This window comes from Malus domestica, chromosome 02 (genome assembly GCF_042453785.1).
Source record: "Malus domestica chromosome 02, GDT2T_hap1".
NCBI lineage: Eukaryota > Viridiplantae > Streptophyta > Magnoliopsida > Rosales > Rosaceae > Malus > Malus domestica.
In genome coordinates this window covers 1,273,883-1,294,252 of record NC_091662.1, presented here as the reverse complement: position 1 = coordinate 1,294,252, position 20,370 = coordinate 1,273,883, and the positions used below count along the sequence as shown (strand labels likewise).

Here is a 20,370-nt window from a genome sequence, read left to right as displayed (position 1 = left end):
TGATAATTATATTTGAACGGTTCAAAAAAATTAGAGCCTTAAATTAACCAAATATTAAAAAATAAAAGAGGAAGAAAACTCGATAACGTGATTGGAGTGATATGTATTGGTAACAAGAAATGTTTGATGTGTTTGTAAAATTAAGAACAAGAATGAAACAAAAACTATGCAAACATTCAAGGAATCAATATTTTTTTGATCTCGCGGTTCAAAGCCGATGACAGAATAAACTGAACAACTCCTTTTAAATTTTACAACTCTTAATAACTCATCTTACTGGTGCACCTCATAAACATCATGGGCTCCAATTTTTCTATCTCAATTTTTTAAACAGTCAAATTATGTGCTCCGTTTCTTCCGACCTTAAAATTTAGAGATAATTTGAATTAACATTCAAGATGTATGAATTGTGTGGTCATGAATACACACATATATATATATATATAGTTATTTTTTTTTTCTTCGATGAATTGGGACCATTTCTTTTTGTGGTCGAATTGGGTGACAGCCAAAATCTTATCAATAAGATAATTTGGACATTAGCAACTTTAAGATGAAATCTTTGTCTTTTTTATTCCAAACCGATATCATATCTTACTTTGATTTCCGGAAAAAGATAAAAACTAAACTTGAGTTTAAAGCGTCTTATTCAGTATTATGACTAATTGATTTAACTTGCGTTTAGACTAGTACACTATCTGATCTGAATCGTGTGTGTGTGTGTGTGTGTGTGTTAACTTATGATTATTATCATTAAGAGAAATTTAGTAGCAAAACAAAAATTCTTAAAAAGGAGACGAGTTGGAGGATTTGCCACAACAATCCACTTTTTCGGTAGCTGAGAACACTCACAGAGGCTTCATTATGACAATTCACTTTTTCAGCAGCCAGAAGACTCATAGAGGCTTCATCACGACAGTCCACTTTTTCGGCTGTCAGTAAGATTTACAGAGGTATTTTAACCTACCATTGACCACAATCGTATGATTAACGAGTGTCATGAGTCAAAAACAAGACCCGTCGTATGTAATACGACCTGCAATTCATCACAAATCACTGGATCACCGCGTGATGATTACTTAGCAGCAAAAGTTGAATATTCTGAAATAATTTGAATAATTTTTGTGCATATAATATAGTTTTGGGTGGTTTTTGTGTAAATGGCATGCATAATAATATAAAGTTTAGGAGTGTGAGGTGTTGGAAACACACTGCATCATCACGACACACGTTTTCCTTTGAAATCGTCAACCTTACGTTGACATGCCAAAATTAATATACATGTGACATGCCAGCTATAGAGTTCTAAGGATTTATTTGATAATATTAAAACTAAGATGTTCATAACACGGAATTGAATTATAGTTTCTGTTGGCCAAACCAAACTAAAAAGCAATCTCTTTTTTTTTTTTTTTTGGACAGTAAAAAGCAATATCTTAATTCTTATTTTCATGTGGATGGATTGGCAATGTGCATCATTCCATGTGGTTGGCACTTTTAATAGTGGTGGCAGGCTGAAGTTTGGACACAAGAACGTTATGTCGCAATTGGGAAACTTAGAAACATGTACGGGCTCAGTAGGCAAATCACAGGTATGCATCTCACAACTCGTGCAACGGTTAAATTTAAGGACTATGATTCTCTCCCCTCCTTTTTTCATCCCCTTCCATCCCCTCCTCTCACATTCTCTTATTTTATCTTTCTCTTGTTATAAAATATAAGATGTTAACGTGGCTTAACCGTGACCGTTCAAATAGGAAGGAAGGGAAGGGGAGGGAAATAAAAAGAAGAGAGAATCCTACTCCAAAATTTAAACTTTGAAAGTCGGTTTATACTAAAAGAATGGTCCACATTATTAGCTCCTCATTATGGAGAGATTTTTAAGTGTGCCTCGGAACGCGGACACATACACTATATGTCGTTATCCAAGTGGAGGGACATTTGAAAAAAAATAAAAAAATTCTTTCACTTATATAATAACATATAATATACCATTTCGTGTTTTAGACACATAAAAAATTATCTTCTCATTATGGGGCTCAAAAACACCAACGACCCTACATAATGGACTTTAAATTGGCCCAACCCAAGAAATGAGATGGTGGGCAAACTTGAAATAGATCTGTGATGCATGGAATAAAAAACCCACAAGGGGATATGAGCTCAAAACACAAGGCCACAAGAAACTGTCTAAACTGTCTGAGACCATATCAGTTCACACACTGCAGTCTGCAGCAATGACTGCATTCTTCCAAACTCTGCTTCCCAGTTGTTCTTCGAGACCGACCATAATAGCCTCTCCTATTCCATGGGTTCCCCTCAAACCAATCTCAGATTCCATGGCCTCTTTGGCCATTTCACAGTTAAACAGGCAGCAGGGACAGACGGCAGTATCAGTTGCCTTCAACCCATCTAGGAATTTTGACATCTCTTCATATGATGAAGAAGAAGGTATGACCTTTCCTTAATTTGGTTTCTCCGGTTAATGTTTCTGTCCCTTCATCTTTGTAGTAATTTTTATTTGATGCTAACAATCACATACTCTTTTAAACGAGTAAATTTTCAATGTGGTTGTTGCACTGCTACATATTATAACACGTGTATCTATTTATTAATATGACGATTTAGCGCAAATGAGGGAGAAAAATGAAAAAAACTATTAATCCAATGGTCAAGAATCCATTTATATCTCATCTTACGCATTAGTATTGTTACTACACCTTGGAAACACACTATCTTTGTTGTCCACTCATATTTAACATGTAAACTAGTAGCACAAAGGGGCGGTGCGACCATCACACTCAAAATTTGGGTGCTTTAATAAGATATAGAAGACACAATATTGGATATGAAAACTTGATTAAATCTGGCTCTAAAATGTTTGTTATTGGCAGACACATCTAGCAAAGTTGAACCTCCAATGCCACCAAGTGAAGGCCGTTTCGAAATAGTTATTGACAATGATATAATTCGAGGTCTTGATTTATCTCCATTTCATACTGCAACTAGGATTACCACTCCTTCATCAGGTAATTTAATTAACGAGTTAAGCATTAGCTGAACAAAGTTAAATTTCATGATTGACTTTTATGCAAACCCTAATGGAGTTTTACTACCATCAACTACACGAGAGAAGATTCGCGTGATCCTCGAGAACTATCCGAATTCCCTGCATAAGGCTCTGGTTTTTGAGACTTGATGGCTCTTATCCCTGGCTGCTAGTCCTCTTGGATTGGCGCGCTGGAGAGCTAGCTCGTTATGGTGCCATGTTGATTCACACCAGGTAGCATAATCTAGGGAGCTTTTATTAGCGCTCTGGGCAGTGCATGATGAATATTTTGGAGCGCTATTAATAGTTCTTTGTAATTTGTTACAATGCCATTGTGGAAAAGTTGGAGAGTGTGATGCTTATTCAATGGCCTGACTTTTGAAATCCCTCATCTTTGCAGATGAACATGAGGATGGGAGTTGTCTTCAACGCCGAGGCACTCAAGCTGTTCGTCATGCAGACATTCCAAAACCTAGATTGAAGACTAGTGACATGGCTAGGATGCTAGGTTTTGGGATTGGAGACGAACTTTATGACATGATCAACAAGCATCCACTGAAAACATCATAAAACAAGCCTAATGTCTCAACTTAGTGTTCCCTCAATGTCATACAGGATTGATTAAGAACGAGGCTAGGTGTTGATGCGCGTCTAGTTCACTGTCAGGAGGAGCTGCACACCGTATCCTTTGGCAGTGGCAGTAAACCAATATCAGAAAGAAGCTGCTACTATGATCGATGATTTTGCTACAGCTGTTTTTTCTAACTTCAATTTTTTATACAGGTTTGATTTACTGTACTTCTTAGAATGGTAATTTAAAAAATTCTGTTTCTGTTCATCTTGTTATCGTGCATAGAGATACATTTCGTACATAAAGTTCCAATCTGCACGAAAGAGAAATTTTTTGAGCATGTACATGAGATTCCTCATTGTTTTTTTATAAATAATCTGTACATTTACCAGACAAAAAAATGAAAGTAAATTAAACTAGCCTGGCGAAATTGAGAAATCGCCAAATACTTGGTCAACTTCATAAAAAATTAATTAGTTTACTGACTTTGAATGTGCGAAAATGAGGGTAGCTTAGAACTTAAACCAGGAGATTTGCACATAGGACAAACATTTTTATGCCCTAGCCATTGCTTAATGCAAGAAATGTGGAAGCCGTGTCCACAGTCCAATGTTCCTAGCTCATCCTCCTCTACAAAATCCTCCTGACCGATGCTGCAGAAGTCTTTCTGAACATTTTCTTCTTTAAACACAAAGTAATTGCTGCGTTTGAGAGACGTGACAGCTGCTTCCTCAGATAATCCTGTACTGACATACCCTATATGATCTTCTAAAGCCAATAGTTCCTACAGATGCCAAGAGAGATTATGACAATAGCGATACTCATCAAACCATTGTCGATCAAGATAGTTAATAAACAAAGAAAGTTCCGATGTGAGAGTGTACCTCATATGACATGCTATCCACATCGAGCCACATTGCTCCATAACGATCACGCATTTCAATCGAGAAGTGCAGAGGTCGTTGGTAAGTAGCTCCAGCGTTCTGCAAGCTATCAGGTGGCCTGTGCATGTATAGAGTCGACTCCATGAGAAGTTGCCTCCACAGATCAATTTGGGTCTCATTTTGGAACCCGTTATCATCAGAAGACGCAGAAGCCTGACCTAATTGAAATGTATAATCTCCGTGTCTTATGTGGGGAGGCCATAAAGATCGAAAAAAATTGTTAGGCATCCCAAAAAGACGTTGAAAAAGATAAAATTGGCGAAGAAGAGGAGCAGATCCAAGAATTAATGTGGCGCAAGTTCCAGAATTGAACTCGTCTGAACCTGGAAAATTAGTATTAGTTCTTCCAATTTGGTTAAGTAATATTGTATGAGATGAGTTGAGGTCTGGAGTGTTGGCAATGCAACTTGTTATGCTCCTTGTGATGGCTGCTGAAAGCGGATCATGTGAGCTCCTTCGAACAATTAAGCTCACAGGTTTTAAAGCTTGATGTGATCCTCGCAGCGAGGACAAAGATGTCTGGAGAAGACGCAAACAATGTGTGAAAAATTGGAAGAACTTGTTAGAAAATTGTGCAACTTTGAAACTGAGGCCTATTGCTTGTGTCACAAGAAATCATATCGGGAATTAAAAAAATAAAACTCAGAAGAAGAGATAAAAAGTGTTTATTAATACTCACCCTCCCTGCAGATCCAAAATTGGCAAGTAAACCAGGATCTTCCCCCGTCTTTTTACTACAATCACATTTTTCTGAATTCAAACATTGACATATTCCGCGAATATAATAAATTACGCGTTGATTTCGCGTACAATCGAGTATCAAGTGGATGTGAAATAATTCGAACTTAATTTTGTTCTTCTAATCAACTTACGTTGGTTCTCGAGGAGGATTAGCATGGGAACAAGTTGCATGCATCGTTAGAACGAGAGGAGAGATTAACTCAAAGCATTAATCAAGCTACTACAATTAATGACACGCCCCGACCCCGATATTCCCCGAATATTAGGATAGGCACGTGCTGGCCAACACCTGAGGTGACGAAAGCCATTTATTGAATACAAGAGTAAAGATTAGGAGAAAATATAAATATAATTCTCAGAAGGTCTAAAGGAAATAAACAGTGCTTAAGAAAGTGGCTAGAGTGCACAGAGCATGTTCTAATTTGAGATTTCAAAAGGAAGGACTATTACAGATATCACACAAGGAAAACGGACGCAGCTATTGGTAGGTGAATGCCTCGTATATTGCGTCGTAGTCCTCGTCCCTAAGACCTGAATGGGGGCGCAAAATAAGGGTGAGTGGACCAAGTTTATATACATACATAATACGAAAACAATTATAAACATACTAACCCCCACAGTTAAGATAATGAAAACTACTAAATAATAAGTGATAGGTTTCTCAAAACCTCTAGCATGCCATAAAAACAATTCATATATCTCTCTGCAAATCAATCTCAGAAAATCATATCACAAATCATATCAGGAAGCATAACACAAGTTGTGTCGCTAGTGAGTGCACTGAATAACAATACTCCCGGCCCAATGCCTGCACCTCAGTCTCTGTGCCCGTAGCCAGAGATATCTCCCTCCCGACCCAATGCCTGTCTCCGTATCCCTCAGCCTTTCGCTAGGGATTATTTCTCCTGGCCTCAATGCCAACACCAGATCCTCGCCTCAGTCGGCATAGTGTTCACTAGGTACGCACAAAACATAATTCATCTCTAAAATACAACTTCGTAGCATAAATTCATCGATCATCTATACTACGAAGAGGTGTTCGAAAGTCATTTGAAACACATTCTTAGTATCCTATCATCATCGATCAAATTGTCTACCAGAATGAGGGTTATATAGAAAATACAATATAATGAAAATAGTTCAAAATATATATAATCAATCATAATTAAATCATCATGCTTCTGTAAAGTATTCCTCAAATCAATCAATCTGCAAGGCATGCTATTAAATTATGCAATTCTATCAATAAAATATGCAATTTTTGAAGGTGGTCCACTCACAGATACTCCGAAGCAGCAGAATTGTGCGGAAAATTATTAAGGAAGTCTCCACTAGCAACTTCACCTAAGCACGAAAATGTACAACTTAATCAAACTACCCAAACAATATAATTCTAGGAAATGGAAATGGGCCTTGGGTTTGGATAGGTTAGGATCAAGAGGTGGTTTGGGCTTGAGCCCAAACCCATACTCACCAACACACACACACATGCAAAGCATGCATTACACACACACTTGCATATACATATACATATATAAACACACACACACACACACAGAGCATGCATAAGCATGCGCTGCACACACACACTTGCATATATATATATATACATATATAAACACACACACACACACACAACATGCATAAGCATGCACTTCACACACACACATAACATGCACCGTACCCCACACACACACATACATGCACACGACATACACTCACACAGCACACGCACACCCACAGCACATACACGCACACGGCCCAACTTCCTACACAAACATACACACACAATTTACGTACATACACAACACATACGCACACACTCAACACTCACACTACACACACACAACAGCTCACAACACACACCTGCACACACACACACGCACACCTTGCAGGGACCAAACATACCAAACACACACTCACGAACTCGCCGGAGTTCGTCATCGGAACCGGACATGCATGCACAAAGGATGGCAAGGGTTAGGGCTTGAATAAAGGGTTCTAAAACCTCACAAATATACCTAAGAACTCACCTGGACGCACTGCAGCAGGTTTTGGGAAGAAATGGACCTCGAACTCGTCGGAGTTCGTCGTCGGAGCTAGATTGTTGGCACAGAGAAAAACTGAGGTCAAAACCCTCGAGTTTTGTCATAAAACCAACATACATAACCCAGAAATTTGAAGAAGGAACACACTTCTCACCTGGGTTCGAGTTTTAGAGCTTTGAAGCATCTCGGCTTCAATGGCAGAAAGCTCCACGATGCTCTGATGGCGCATGCAAGGGTACCATTGAGTTCGTTAAGTTGATAACATTGCTAAGAAATGTAGAAAACTTAGGTATGAAGAAAGATAACGAATATCAGAGAGAGAGAGAGAAGACGATCTTTTGCAACAGATTTTTCTATTACTGTTTTAACTTAATCAATACAATGCAATTCTGCTATTTATACTCATACAAAATATAACACCCTAGATACAAAACTCAACAGCCATTAATAATCACACAAGACAATGCAGCAGTGGACAAAGTAGCAGTAATGAGTGTCATTAAAGCCTTATCATGAATCTTCCAGATTTTATATGCATCAGTTAACAGTTTGTGCATGTTCCACAATATCATTATCAGAATCCGAGTCATCAAAACGTGCAGGACAAGGAATTGAGCCATCAAGAAAACCTCGAATTCCATTACCATCCAATCACAATTCCAGTTGAAAGTTCCAAGTAACATAATTGGAATCATCAAGTTTAACCGTAACAATATTACCAACACTGGGAATCAGTGAGGAAATCGGAGATTGTGTAAGAGCCAATTGAGCAGTGGTAACCATGTTTGTACAAATAACAATCAACAAATCGTGAATCACAAGAGAGTATACCACAGATAGGCGAAAAGAACCAAGAACAAGAATCAAGGAGTAGTAATATCACAGCAGAGAGAGAATGAACAAAAAATCAAGAATCCGCAACAACAATTTCCACATATTAGGATTGCAGTAGAGATCTTCAACAATAATCAGGGATTCAACCGTAACATAGAGAAGAAATCACCTCAGCAACTAGTGACAATGAACAACAGCTCAAGAACACCAAAAATCCCCAATTTCTAGGGTTTTGCAGAGCACCGACTTCGAAGACTAGCGACAGAAATCAGAACCCACCGACTGCGACTAAATCGAAATCCACAACCTGAACACCGACGACGATCGACAAATCACAGCAACAATCCAAGAAAGAGAAAACGAGAGCGGAAGCAAGAAGGATCGACAACCGAAGGTGTTAACCGTATCGGCTCTGATACCATGATAACATTGCTAAGAAATGTAGAAAACTTAGGTATGAAGAAAGATAACGAATATCAGAGAGAGAGAGAGAAGACGATCTTTTGCAACAGATTTTTCTATTACTGTTTTAACTTAATCAATACAATGCAATTATGCTATTTATACTCATACAAAACATAACACCCTAGATACAAAACTCAACAGCCACTAATACAAGGACAAGTGGCATTCTCTACATAACTCTAACATAAGTCTCAAGGATTCCAAATATATAGATATTGGGGTTTGATTTGTGAAGGAAGAGAGGTGAAAGCTAGAGAGAATCTCTCGGAGTTTAGAGAGTGAGAGAGAGAGAGAAGAAACCGAAAGAGAGAGAGCACTGAGATTGGAAAATTGTTTCAGGAAGAGAGGGAAGAAGAGAGAGATCTGAGAGCTGCCACATGGCAATTTAAGAACAATAGAAATTCTAAATTAAGGGTTAGGATTAAAAGAGAATAAGGGACTAAATTGATAGATGACAAATATGTTCTAGGGAAAAATAGAGATAGAATGAAAATATGGGGGTGGGGTTTAACAATTAAAACCTAATTATATGATTACGACTAAAGATTAGTGTAGGAAATGAGAGCCAGAGGGATTAATTATTAGTGAATGAAAATGAGAGAGGGGGAAATTAGGTTGTGACTTTGGGGGTGGCTTAGCGGTTATGGTGGGCGGGATTTGTAACGGTGAGTCTGGAGACGCTTCTCCACCAAATACTAGGGGAAACGAAGGCTGAACATGTAACTGGAAAAAGAGAAAAAAAAACATTATCAGAAGTGCACAATAAACTTTTTAGAGTGCCAATAACATCTCGTTAAAACTTTTATACTTGCGTAGAAATTAATTGTCAAATTATATTTGTTATTTTTTAACTTCTTTGATAAGCGTTGACGTATATTATTGGTAAAAACAAAACTTTATGATAGTTAATTAATAAAAATTCTTATAAACACATAAGATCACATTATTAATGCGGATAACCGTCCGTTAACAAATCCGATAGCGACTGCTAGTGACTTTGCCAGTGCAATCCATCCTTCTACAAGTCAGGAAGATTTACAATGACATTTCAGCCTCTTTTGACCACCATCATGAGATTTATGAGCCCCAGGAAATGGACTCAAAATATGTCGTGTGGGATACATACCTTAAATTCTTTCCTAACCACTGCGTCACCCCATGATGGTTAAAATAATGTTTATTAGGATTATCAATGATCTTTAGATTATTAGATCATGTCAAATGATTTTTCTTCTTAAATTGGATCCTATCACAATTGATTTAATTGATCCGTTTACAATCCTATTGATGAGTAATTTTTAGAGAAATAGTGAGGATAGTTGCTTCATGTAGAAAGAGTGATGGAGGTGGGAGGAAAAGTGAGGATTACCTGGAGAGAAAAAAAAAACGAAATTATTTTTGTGTGATTTGCTATATTGTCCATAACTTTTCTTTATTTTTGTTAGTAGGGGTAGAATGGTATTTTTACTTTCTTTTGATTGACAAAGAAAATTCTACTAAAGAGTAGAAATTATGTATTTATTTATGTAATTACATGATTGGCTGTATAACGAAAGATATAAACACATTACACATACTTATTAAACAAGACGGAATTTTTTTTTTTGGGGCCAGAGGTAGGGAGTCACTCACAAATCACAATCGTGTATGCGCGGAGGCTGCGTCGTATGAACCTACACAACACTTATTTCTTCATCAATTCATGTCAATGAATTAATGGATGTTATCTCAACATTAGTCGTCGTCTTCTTTTTCTATCATCAATCATGCATGAAAAGACAATGAGTAGCTATAGTATTGTCTATCAATCAACTATGTTGGTGTTACACCGTCATATGCCAACTGTGTCAAGACTCAAGGATGTGGAGTGGCTCCAATGCCTGCCCAACTGGTTGAAGAAACCTGTGTATAATTTTCAGCTATCTCCAAGGTTAGTTTAATTTCAACGTTAAGAAGTATTTGTTGCAACAGTGAACATTTTCTTGTACCTTTTTTTATATACAAGCAATATTTCATATATATTACGTTTATTAAAATTACGAAAAAGAATATTCGAACTTAGATGGAATCTTAAGATATTGACAATCTTTCATGAAGCATAGGAGGCAGTTTGAGCTTCTTTGGCGAAAATATTCAGTTCAAATGAGTTACTTGATCATTCAGCATCATTGTAACATAGCATTCATGCCATCAACAATGATTGTAGCATTCGTACTAACCTACAACGCCGGGGTGTTCGGTTGGAGACTTGTTGTCCACAATGTGGAGAGGAGACACAAGTACATCTCTTCTTCAAATGCTCTTTTGCTAGAATTTTTTGGTTTGGTTCACCATTACAGTTGGATGTGGTTTCAGTGGAGGGTGGGGATTTCTTGGAATGTTGGAAATGGTTATGTCGAAAATATAGTGTTGAGGTGGAGGCGGATAAGCTTTTGCGATGGGTGGTGTGTGGTTTGTGGCGTATTTGGAAATGTAGAAATAGTGTGGTATTTGAGAAGTCGGTAGTGGAGCCTCGGGTAGCTTTGGAGCTTATGCATCGTCAATGGAGTGAACTTGAGGGAGACCCCCGGGGGGGGGGGGGGGGGGGGAGCACACACTTGTAGGTGGTCAGCAGCGGCAGGGAGGGGGGGACGGTACATGAGAGATGGGTGAAGCCTCCATTTCAAACAATTAAGGTTAATTGTGATGGAGCTTGGTGTAATCACACGGGAAGGGGTGGATTTGGGTGGGTGGCTAGAGACTTTGCATAAATTTTTCAAGGGGCCGGTGGTGTGGGGAATGTCTTGTGTGAGTCTAGTCTGATGGCGGAAGTGGAAAGGGTGAGGGGGGCTTTGGTGGCTTGTACAGAAAGAGGTTATGGGATGGTTTAAATCGAGACCGACTCGAAGGTTCTTGTGGAGATGTTAAATGGCCTTTTACTGTTGGATGCTAGTCTTGAAGGTGTGCTATGGGACATTGATCACATCAAACAACAATTGAGTTATGTGGAATTTATCTTTACTCCTCGGACCTGTAATGGGGCTGGGCACTTGATGGCGAATTATGTCACACGTATGGGAGGTTCTCACTTGTGGGATTGCTTTGAACCAGAGTGGTTGTTTGATACTCCGGCTATTGATGTAAACCTTTCTATTCGTATTTAATAATATTCCTCTCTTTGACAAAAAAAAATGATTGTAGCATTCACGCTATTTTTGGGTGCATTATTTTTATTTAAAAATAATGTACTGATCTAGTTAACTTAACTAAACCAATATGCTATCTATCTTTAATTTCTCTAATTAATTAGTGCTTCTACAATAAATTGTGGAGCTTGTATACGAGGGATGGCACCCATGTGCCAATGTAACAGGATGGAAAACACATGTTAGGTACACACTAGTACACACACACACACACACACACACACACACACACACACACATATATATATATGGGTATGGAAGGCCTACAAACAAACAAAAATGGGAACGAAAACCCAACATGTTTCTGTATCCATAATACATGATGATTTAGGTATTGATCATGTTTCACAATTTGGTGGAGACGACAAGTTCACAAACATTTCAAATCCCTGCATGACCCTATTTTTGTTTCTATCATTGTGAAGGAGAAGGGTTCCCACTTTCCCATTTTCCAATTCCCACTGTATACGTTAATTTGACAAGTTAAATGTTCAGCCCGAAGAGATTGAAAGGTTCTATCGCACTTGCACATGAATCAGTTTATCTTAAGAGGTAGAGAAGGTCTGCCTAGCTAGCACGTCTCACACAAACTTTCAAAAATCGAAATAAAAATTCATGGATGCTAATGTATATCGTGATTTATTTATTATGGATACCTAACCTGGCATTTATGCATGCATGAGATGTCACGTCGATCCCAACCAAATTAATTTTCATGAATCACGACGGTCTGTGCAAAACATCCATGTCATATCATAAACCTATCCATTGGGTCCAATATTAAATATGCATGTCTCCACATTGTTCAAATAAATCGCCCAACTCTCAACACAAATTTCTCGACATTTTTACAGACTTTTAATTTTTTGGTTACACTCGAATTATGGATCTAGCATACTCTTATCTATCATCATACACACCCTCACCATAACTAAGTTAACTTCATTGGCTTTCATCAGTCTCTTTGACGGATTGTGATGAGCTATATATAAGCTAGTTGAGGAAGTACCTAGGGTTAGCTATTTTATCTATCACCTTACCCACCTCCACCACTAAATTAACGACAACGATTTCCGTTAAGTCTCTCTAGCGGATTATGATGGGGATCAGATAACTATCAAATTTTAAGCTAGTGGAAGAAATATCTTGGTTAGCATTTTTCTCAGCTCATTAATTTTTGCAAGTATATATATTGTCAATCAGAATAAACGACAACTTAATACATAATTCGATGTTTTTATGTTCAAAGTCTATATACAGTTGTTAAGAACTTTCAAATATGGAAGCTTGATCCCATATATTCAAATTCGAATTGGATTATCTGGTTGTAAATGTATCCAGACATACGACCCTAAAAACATGTATCTAGAACAAAATGCAGGCGTTGAAATCACTGGACAGTGGTCCAATTCAAACATTAATTCAATCCCAAAAACATGTGATGTCTCTCTCTGTCGAGTGTCGGCTGATCAATATGTATTTCTCAATCCAACTTTTTAAGTAACTTGGATTTCTCCAGCAATATATTATTAATCCCATAATAATTTAATTAACTAAATATCTTAAATTATTCGTTGTACATGCGGCTCTAGAGGATGATTATGAGATCGATGTCTAATTGATGTTTTCTGTGGTCCTTTACTGCTTTTGCTCGGAGTTTTGGGTTCTGCCCTTCTGCATGCACTAACTATATTAATTATTTGCATCGATGACTTTAATTAACAATCATTTTATGTGTAGGAGACGCACTTTTCTTATAGTGTATAAATCTTCCTGCCTTTCCTTTTGATAAGATTTTATGTGCACTTTATACATTTATCATGCGATGTACTTTTTTACGTGTTATAATATGGGTAAGTAACATGTTTAATATGTCTCATTTTTAACATATATTAATAAAAAATAAATACATACGTTATAATTTGAATGAAATTGTAATATTACGTGACAGTATTTCAAGAACAAAAAGTTAGTCGTTCTGCTTTGATAAAAGATTTCAAATTAAGTAATAATTCCTGAGGGAGAAAACAAATAATTATTTCATTCTTCGTTAGGGGTGAAATAATATTCAGTATATAACTATAGACAGCACGTACGTACAAAGCATAATTGAAACTCTCAATGTCTGAGGAAAATAATTAGTTAATTGCATCATCAAGCCAATGACTTGCACTTTAGAGGAATTGTTAATAGTTAATTATGTTTCACTAATGATCAGATGATTAGGTCATTTGACAGCAGCCCACAATTCAAGCATTTTTTTTATGACAAACAACATACACGGAACTTAGCATATTCCCATGGTGAGCGAATGGTGTGTAGTTTATTCAGTCTTGAGCTTAAACAATAGTATGGTCGTATGAATATCGTTCCAAAAGAAGGTCTCCAAAGTGGCTTCGTCGCTAAAAAAAATTAAAAAATAAAATAAAATAAAAATTCCTCCCAGACGAATAAACTTTTTTGGGCAAAATAACTTTTTATCACCTATGATTTTATCCAACCACATTCTGTTAGGTAAAGGTCGTCGCTCAAATAAATTAGATTGAGTGATTAAAAACATCATTGAAATAGTTGTGAGGGATATTGTTCCTGTTTAAATAACATAGTTAGGCAATTAAGCTTAACATATGCATGAAGAGCTGAGAGGAAAAAGAGAAATTTACGTGTAGGCGTGAATCCCCACCATTCACTTAGTAAACCAACAAAGAAATAAGAAACGGGAATCAAACTCAAAACATACATTTAGGAAGAAAAAAAAAACAATGATACTATGTTGAATAACCACTAACTAGGGCATGTGGTGCTTGAAATAGAATTTTAAGAACATTGGAGGTAAGAGAATGAAGGCTATGATTTAGGCTTGATGTTGTGGGTATGCTCTAGCGTTACTGGTGAGAGTAACTAATCTCTTCCTAAATTTTTTGTTAAAAAAATAATAATAATAATAAGCACAGTGTATGATCGGCAAACCGCCCTGAAAAGAGATGTTTGCGAAAGTCGTCACATTCCGCGCGCTTGGCAGCTTCGACAAACGTCGTCCCGGGTCCCGGGATGTTTCTTTGACGGTTAAAGGACAGACATGCCTCGTGATGCGGCGGTGCTCACATGGCCAAATTGTTTGCCACGTCATATTCTGGTGGGGGCCGCTGGATGTGGACTTCCACGTGGAGTTGTCGTGAGAAAGCAGCCATGAGCTAGAGACATTACTGCCACGTCCGGTGGGCGTTGTGAAATGGTGACTTTCAACTTCGCCTGTCGCCGTGGCATTTACTCCGCCTTGTCGCCGGTGACACGTGAGTTTGCTACCCACTTCGTTTTTGGTAGCTCAAGTCGTGACAGAGCCTAATTCACCATTGCGATAATTCTTATTGGAATTCCTGTCATTAGCATATTCTCACTCGATATATCAAACATATCAACACAGATATGAAGTTTTAAACTCAAACATATCAACACAGATATGAAGGTTTAAACTCCATTCACACGTAAATTAGACCGGTTGATTAAAACAGTATGTTTCTTACTTTATATCAAGTTTTAATAGTCCCTTAGTGTAATTAAACATTTTGTGTTGTACATATATCATCTTGTTAAAATATAGAGGCGAAACGACATGACGTATATAGTATTAAAACACTTCTATGTGGTAATTATTTATTTACTATATATCTATACCAAAGTAGCATAAACCTAAACCCCCGAACTAACAATGTAAGGAGATAGAGTTATTTGATTTATCAAATGATGAAGAAGAATTATTATTTTCAACTTGAAACGTCAGTCTTGGTATTCCAGGGGCAACAAATAGTGCTATTTGGACCGTTTACGGGAGGAAGAGAGAGATTCAGACCCTTAATTTTTATTTTTTTTAGGCGGGCCAGTAGGATAAACTAATGAGATCGTAAAATTTAGAATTAATGAGTTGTCCAGATTACTTACTCCTTTTGCTCTGAAATATGAGATCCAGCGAGGATCTCGGCATGAAATTTCCATTTACCAAGGTTTTTCATGAATTACATCATGCAGTGCGGACAGTCCCATCCCTCACTCCAATCAGCCATACCATACGATCTGATTAATCACTCAAAACGGAACGCGTATGCTTTGCCACATATGATGTCTGTTGGCTTTCTCCAAGAACAAAGCTTCAAATTCATTAACTGACCAAATAATGTATAAAGCATAGCAGTTGGTATCACTTGGCAAGTCATGTTGTCTAATCCTACGGTAAGATTTGTTTATTTTGTTACATGAAAAATGAGATACAACATGAAAAGCAAAAGTGTACGAATTGTGAAATGGGATTTGATACATCATGCATATGAGAATATAGGACTCAAACCTAACTAGTGCAATGAACGAAGTGCATTATTACGTTCTCATGTCATGTCTATATCACTTTTTACCTAATGTTTTAGGTCAAGAAAAATATAAATCCAATTGTACCTAATTATCTCTCGAGTAAATAGAGCAAACCGGTAAATCATCTTGGTCAATTAATTCATATTTAAAACAAGATTTGAAAAGAGGATTCAGCAAATCCTCATCATACCCTGAAAAGATGGGACATTTAATTCTATGCAAAGAAAATCTGCTTTTCATACTTTATATGAGTAAAAGACAATTCTTGTCCCCATAATCAGCTGCCTTTTGAACTTGGAATTTTCATTAACACAACCTTAATCCAAATTATTATTCTATCCTTCTAAAAGATGTCTTTAATTTATTTGGACAAAGACTACACTTTATCCTACTCAAGTTACGGGGAAAAATAGTGTATTGAGAACACGGTTCATTACACTAAGTGTCATAATATAATTGGTTGAATTGTTTTTAAATTTTTAACCAGTTGTATTATTACATTTGTTGTGTCGGGACATGTTCCCGACACAAAAATCTCTTGTCGGGAGAAGATAAATGTGTGCCCAAAGATCTTATAAATATGTGCGTGTATATGTATGTATTTAAGCAGGCATCCCCCCAACCATACCATTCAGAAGTTCCCATACTGTCCATATTCAAGTTCCTCAACAGATATATACGAAAAGAGAAACCTGCAGAAAACACAACAGTTTTGTTCCTGACATCCAATCCTTTTTCATCTCTCCATATCAATTGATCTGCCATCTCTGCAGATTCATAAGATACACTCCAAATGACTACTTCATCTTCAGCAGTATCTCTTCTTCTTCTTTTTTCCCTCCTCCTTTCTCAGGCTCAAGGTACTTATACAATTATATATATATGCAAAAATATTCACTTATACGCCTAGTTATTGTTATGAATATTGGTTATGAAAGTAACTTATATTTGTTGTTGTTTTCTTTCTTGAAGGGATTCGTTTGGAGAAAGGATTCATCTCAGTTAGACAGCAGAACAATAATATCCACGTGAGTACTTCTGTTCTTTGTTCTTAGTGAAGATCCCGCTGCACTGTAGCAAAAAGGGGATAGGTTTTCACGTTATGATAATACGTGGGTGATATATTGATGTATATGCAATATATGAGTGATACAACCATTTGGAAGGCGATGAATTATTTCATTAATCTCTGTCTGTTCCTTTGTTATAGTGCAACAGAATCCCTTATGAAGTTCCTCGTATATACATTTATACGTTTCTTAATTACTCTTTTAGTACAACATGATTCTTACAATAGTAATTCCATAATTTTTTTGTTAAATGCAGAAAGAGGAAAATTCTGTGGTGAAAAGAAGTAATATTGCAGCAGCTGGTCTTGCAGGAGAGCCTAGTAATATTGCATCATCAGGTACCTTGAAGAAAACAGTTTTTAGAGAATCCAAGAAGTTGTCACACCACCAGTTACCAAATATCCATGAAGATTATTGCGGACCTAGTCATCACAGACCCAAGCACCATTAGGATTACGTAGTTACCTTAATTTATAGAGAGCTAGAGCTAGATCATCAATTCATTCTTCTTTTATCCATTATTTTCGGCCATTAAAAGGACCGTCTGACAACGATTTAGTTTTCCGTTTTGAGTTTTATCAGAAGAATGATACCTCTACAATTATCATGTATTCTGCAGAACAATCTTTGTCCCGAAAAAACTAATCTAACTATAGACTTGCAGTACTAGTCATGAATTTTACTAAATCATGTGGCCATTTTCTTAGTAAGATTATGCAGTAAATTAAAGTTGCTGCTAAAAAAAGAGGACCTACCAAAATTAATCAAGTGGTTTTCATTTGTATTGTTGCAGGAAGCACTAGAAAACTAATCTCTGCCACATCCCCCTCTAGTACTACCACTACCACCACTTCAAAGGTTGGTTCTTAATTAATGAAAGTAACTAGAATTAATATACTGATAATTTCTAAGGGTTAGATGTGAAAACTTCCTCTATGTGATCCATGTACAGAATGAGAAGAATGGAAGGGAAAAGAGAGGTGATCCCGAACCGAAAGGCGAAAACATTAAAAGTACTACACAACATGGTGGAAAAAATGGGAATGTCAGAGCAAAATCACCAGTTATTTCTAAGCAGCGGGAGGCTGCTGCAGCTCACCAGCACTATCCGGACCTTGCAGACATGACGGAAATGGACTATTCTCCGGCAAGGAGAAAACCTCCGATACACAACTGATGAGTTTCTAGTAGTGAATAAAGATAAACAAAGAAAAACACAAAAACTAGTAGTGGAAAGGTGTTGGACAAAATAAATGAGGAAATATTAGATAGAGAAGTTGGACAGCATTTCAGAAAATGCTGCAGAATTTAGGGCTAGCTTTGTGTACAGGGAACTATGATATTCTATTGGGATTTTGTTATTGTTTTAGTTTTGAAGGCTAAGATTTGGATGATTGAGTACAAATGAGAAAAGCACTTATGGAGTGCTCACTTGGGATATTATTTGTAAGTTGTAACACTAATGTTACAAAGAAAAACAAAATGACACACTTTGTTGACGTTCTCTTGATTATGATATCCATATATTGATTATATCAAGATGTATTTTTTTTCATTATAACATTAACAAATTGATAACAAGTTAACAATACTTAACAATGTAAAAATCTCTCCGAAAATAGTGGACAATAATGAATGATTGTACTATCTGCAAGGAGCTAGAAATTTAAGTCTAATGGCTACAATGTTGGTGTTTGTATGGAGAAGTATGTCTTTGTTGAATCAGGCAACGGGGCCCACCAATGATTCTGGACTGAGCCACCATTTTTTAGATATTGAATGCATTTGGTGTGAAAATTGAGGGATCACTCCTTCTGCCTTTACATGTGAGCTCACATGTTTCTTGTTGGGTCAATATTTGCTAGGCCATTGCGGCCCACACAACTGAGAAGAACAACTTTTATGGCACAATACATCATGGTGAGTTGAGTCGGTGAAAATATATCCGTAAGTCGTAACATAGAAATCTTTCTCTACAGTTACAGTTGTGCCGTCAAACTTTAACGGTTGGAAAACTACCATACCAAAGCATGCATGAAATAGTGTTAGAAAGACTGCATTACAGACCACCTCTCTAATGTCAGTGGGTCTCATATACGATATTGGTGTCCTCTTTTATCAGGAGAGGTGTTCAACAATGTGATCAAGTTTGGAACGAGAATCTGCTTACGATGAGGTAAATTACTAGGTGAGAAGGGGTGAAAGTGAACAGAACATGAGAGGGGAAGAAGAAAGCAGTCAAACGCTAGGAAAGAAGAAGCCAATAAGACCAAAAGGCTCAAGTAACATAGTTGATAGTACTAATACATGCATCTAAGGGCCAGTTTGGGATTGTTGTGTTTTTTTTTAAACTGCTTCAGTTGTGCTTTTTTTTAAACTGCTTCAGTTGTGCTTTATTAAGAATAATCAGCTGTAAAATAAAGTTGATGAGTGTTTGGTTAATTGAATTTTAAAAGCTAGATGAGTATAAAAAGCACCGTAAAAGTAATAAATAATCAGCTGTAAAATAAAGTTGATGAGTGTTTGGTTAATTGAATTTTAAAAGCTATATGAGTATAAAAGCACCGTAAAAGTGTTTGGTAAAGTTATATAATTGTATAGACATTGTAGTAGAATTGGAGGTGAGGACAACAGTGGTAGTAATGGTGATGGTGCTAATAGTGGGATGTGTTGGTTGGCGAGGAGAGGTCACAATGGTGGTAGGGCGGTGGTAGCACCGGTAGTGGCGGTTGAGGTGGTAGTGGTGGTGGTTGCGATTATGGTGGTAGTGGCGGTGGCGGCAATGATGGTGGTAGTGGCAGTTTTGGTTGTGGTGGGAGTGGAGGCGGTTGTGGTAATGATGGTGGTGGTGGTGGTGATGGCGGCAATGGTGTAACAATGGTGATAGTGATGGTGGTGACAATGTTGGTGGTGGAGGTAGTGATGGTGGTGACAATGGTGGAGGTTGTGGTTATGGCAGTGGTAGTGGCAAAAAGGGTTGTTGTAATGGTAGTGATGATGTAAAGTTAGTATTTGTAGTGGTAGATAGTAGCATTTAATTTTTTTAAAAGGATAAAATGTGTGTGGAAAGCTAAATAATGTCATTTAAAAAAAAATAATGA

General features: G+C 37.1%; 3 protein-coding genes across 3 annotated transcripts; 2 read left to right on the top strand and 1 right to left on the bottom strand.

The window, feature by feature from the left end:
- Positions 1 to 2,187: 2,187 nt before the first annotated feature.
- LOC103426694 (protein CHLORORESPIRATORY REDUCTION 6, chloroplastic-like) lies at positions 2,188 to 3,871 on the top strand. The gene is made up of 3 exons (XM_070813733.1): positions 2,188 to 2,451; positions 2,895 to 3,029; positions 3,450 to 3,871. The coding sequence occupies exons 1-3, from the start codon at positions 2,238 to 2,240 to the stop codon at positions 3,617 to 3,619; spliced, it is 519 nt and encodes a 172-aa protein (XP_070669834.1). The 5' UTR covers positions 2,188 to 2,237; the 3' UTR covers positions 3,620 to 3,871.
- Positions 3,872 to 3,940: 69 nt separating this feature from the next.
- Positions 3,941 to 5,630, bottom strand: LOC139187451 (uncharacterized). The gene is made up of 4 exons (XM_029108776.2): positions 5,437 to 5,630; positions 5,244 to 5,298; positions 4,505 to 5,083; positions 3,941 to 4,404 (listed from the first exon to the last, which is right to left on the bottom strand). The coding sequence occupies exons 1-4, from the start codon at positions 5,478 to 5,480 to the stop codon at positions 4,099 to 4,101; spliced, it is 984 nt and encodes a 327-aa protein (XP_028964609.1). The 5' UTR covers positions 5,481 to 5,630; the 3' UTR covers positions 3,941 to 4,098.
- Positions 5,631 to 16,803: 11,173 nt separating this feature from the next.
- On the top strand, positions 16,804 to 18,768 carry LOC103447397 (uncharacterized). The gene is made up of 5 exons (XM_008386587.3): positions 16,804 to 17,059; positions 17,172 to 17,227; positions 17,526 to 17,607; positions 18,063 to 18,127; positions 18,222 to 18,768. The coding sequence occupies exons 1-5, from the start codon at positions 16,993 to 16,995 to the stop codon at positions 18,444 to 18,446; spliced, it is 495 nt and encodes a 164-aa protein (XP_008384809.1). The 5' UTR covers positions 16,804 to 16,992; the 3' UTR covers positions 18,447 to 18,768.
- The last annotated feature ends 1,602 nt before the right edge of the window (positions 18,769 to 20,370 follow it).